This window comes from Salvelinus sp. IW2-2015, linkage group LG16, assembly GCF_002910315.2.
Source record: "Salvelinus sp. IW2-2015 linkage group LG16, ASM291031v2, whole genome shotgun sequence".
NCBI classification, from domain to species: Eukaryota; Metazoa; Chordata; class Actinopteri; order Salmoniformes; family Salmonidae; genus Salvelinus; species Salvelinus sp. IW2-2015.
Window position 1 is genome coordinate 1,649,778 of NC_036856.1, and position 2,257 is coordinate 1,652,034.

At 38.9% G+C, this 2,257-nt stretch overlaps 1 protein-coding gene across 1 annotated transcript in view; it reads left to right on the forward strand.

Moving 5' to 3' along the window:
• LOC111975898 (B-cell receptor CD22-like) overlaps positions 1-2,215 on the forward strand; it is a 6,379-nt gene extending 4,164 nt beyond the window's left edge. The window contains exons 2-6 of the mRNA XM_070447704.1: positions 61-299; positions 533-859; positions 1,019-1,273; positions 1,482-1,745; positions 1,957-2,215. Of these exons, the coding sequence (XP_070303805.1) occupies positions 61-299; positions 533-859; positions 1,019-1,273; positions 1,482-1,745; positions 1,957-2,051 (1,180 nt within the window). The 3' untranslated portion in view covers positions 2,052-2,215. The remainder of the gene's footprint in view (positions 1-60; positions 300-532; positions 860-1,018; positions 1,274-1,481; positions 1,746-1,956) is intronic.
• The last annotated feature ends 42 nt before the right edge of the window (positions 2,216-2,257 follow it).

Below are 2,257 nucleotides of genomic sequence, written 5' to 3' on the forward strand. Positions count from 1 at the left end.
ACATAGGATTTCTTCCATCTTTGTATTAGAGTGATAAGTCAGTGATAAAGGGATTTACAGTGATATTGTTTATTCTCCAGGTCTTCAGGTGAAGGTGACTGGGGGACATCAGGATAAGACACTGACCTGTAGCACCACCTGTACTCTGACTGACAACCCCACCTACATCTGGTACAAGAACGGACAATATCTAGATGAGAGCACCTCCCTCCAGTACAAAGACCCAGTCTCCAGTAACTATGAAGACAGTTACTCCTGTGCTGTAAAAGGCCATGAGGATCTCCACTCTCCTGCAGTGTGTGAGTGTGGACTTTTTTTATACACATTTCATATAAACACAATTTTGTTCAGGTCGTGAGACCTTTATCAATTAATCAATGAATATTGATCATTATTTAATAATGATGGTTGTCACAAATGTAAACTGTTAAACTTGTTTGTTTTTCTACTTTATAAACAACATCAATGTATACTGGTAGATATTGTAATGAAATATTTATATAAGGTGTTATATTGTCTTCTTGTGTTTCAGGTCAGAAGTGTTGGAGTGTGACTTACACCCATCAGAGTATCTGTGTCTTGAAGGGGTCAACAATGAACATATCCTGCTCTTACACATATCCCAGTTATCATGAGATCAAACAAGCTTTCTGGTTTACTAAATGGTCTGGTATGGACACTGAAGATCTGAGCTCAGTGCCAGGGTATGAGGGTCATATAGAGTACCTTGGGGATAAGGAGAGTAACTGTACCCTGAGAATCACAGACCTGAGATTGAGTGACTCTGCTGTGTACAGGTTCAGATTCATAACATCTGGAGGAAAGTTTTCTGGCTCACCTGTCTCCCTGACTGTCACAGGTAATCTGTCACTCATCTCACATCTATTACTGTAATTACCTTATTCAGGGAAGTCATACAGACATAATTGTGGTATGTGATGGAAAAATACCAAGTGTAGTATTTCACATAAGAGGACATATATAGGAGGATWATAATGATTTGTTCATTTTACTCTAGATGTTGTGTTGGAGATGGATCCTACATCTGTGTCAGAGAGGGAGAATGTCACACTGACATGTAGAACCAAATGTACACTGGACCCCATCACAGCCTACAGTTGGTATAAGAATGGACAGCCTATACCAAACAGCAACACCTACTCTCCTGTCTATATCCTATTCTCAGTCAGCAGTGAGGATGCAGGCAGATACTCCTGTGCTGTAGAAGGCCATGAGGATCTCCCCTCTGCTGAAGAGACTCTCACTGTCACATGTAAGTACAAGGGGTTTAAATCTTTAGTTTGGTATATTAACATTGTAGTGACAGATATTGGCTCCACATGATACTTGAATTGATCATCTTCAATAAGAGGATGGATCTAAAAGTCATTGTGTGGAAAAGTACATTTGTGGAAATTTTGTGTAATATTTGTACCTGATCTAATTTGTACTATTTTAAAATCCACTGTCATTTACATCAGATGGACCAAGGAACACCTCAGTGTCAGTCAGTCCCTCTGGTGAAATAGTGGAGGGCAGTTCAGTGACTCTGACCTGCAGTAGTGATGCCAACCCACCTGTGGACAAATACACCTGGTACAAGAAGAACGTAACCTCACCAAAAGCATCAGGACAGAGTTACAGCATCACTAACATCAGCTCTGAGGACAGAGGAGAATATTACTGTGAGGCCCAGAATGGAAGAGGATCTATGAACTCTACAGCTCTGATGATCATTGTAGTAGGTAAAGTTCCATCTTCAAAACTTCAATACAAAATGATGTTCAATAAGAAATGATGTTTCAAGGTTATCTTCTTCTAGTTTGCTTTATGACACTTTGGTATATAACTATACATAGGCTTCTACATACAAGTATTGCATTAATGTCCTGTATTGCTGTAAATTCATTTTCACTTCATAATAATATGTACTCATATCATCCATTTGTCTTTTAGGGAAACAGACCTCAGTTCTGACTGCAGCTGTAGGAATCATAGTGGTTGTTCTGGTTCTCATCCTCTGTCTCTCTGGACTCATGTGGTTCAGGTGAGTGAAGAAGGGAACATTGATATTTGTATCATTCTTTCACCTTAGCACACTGATTTGTTATTAACTTAATTCATTCATTAACCTTTTCTCAATAGGGGGGCGCTGTTTTCACTTTGTAAAAAATCGTTCCCAAATTAAACTGCCTCGTACTCAATTCTTGCTCGTACAATATGCATATTATTATTACTATTGGATAGAAAACACTCT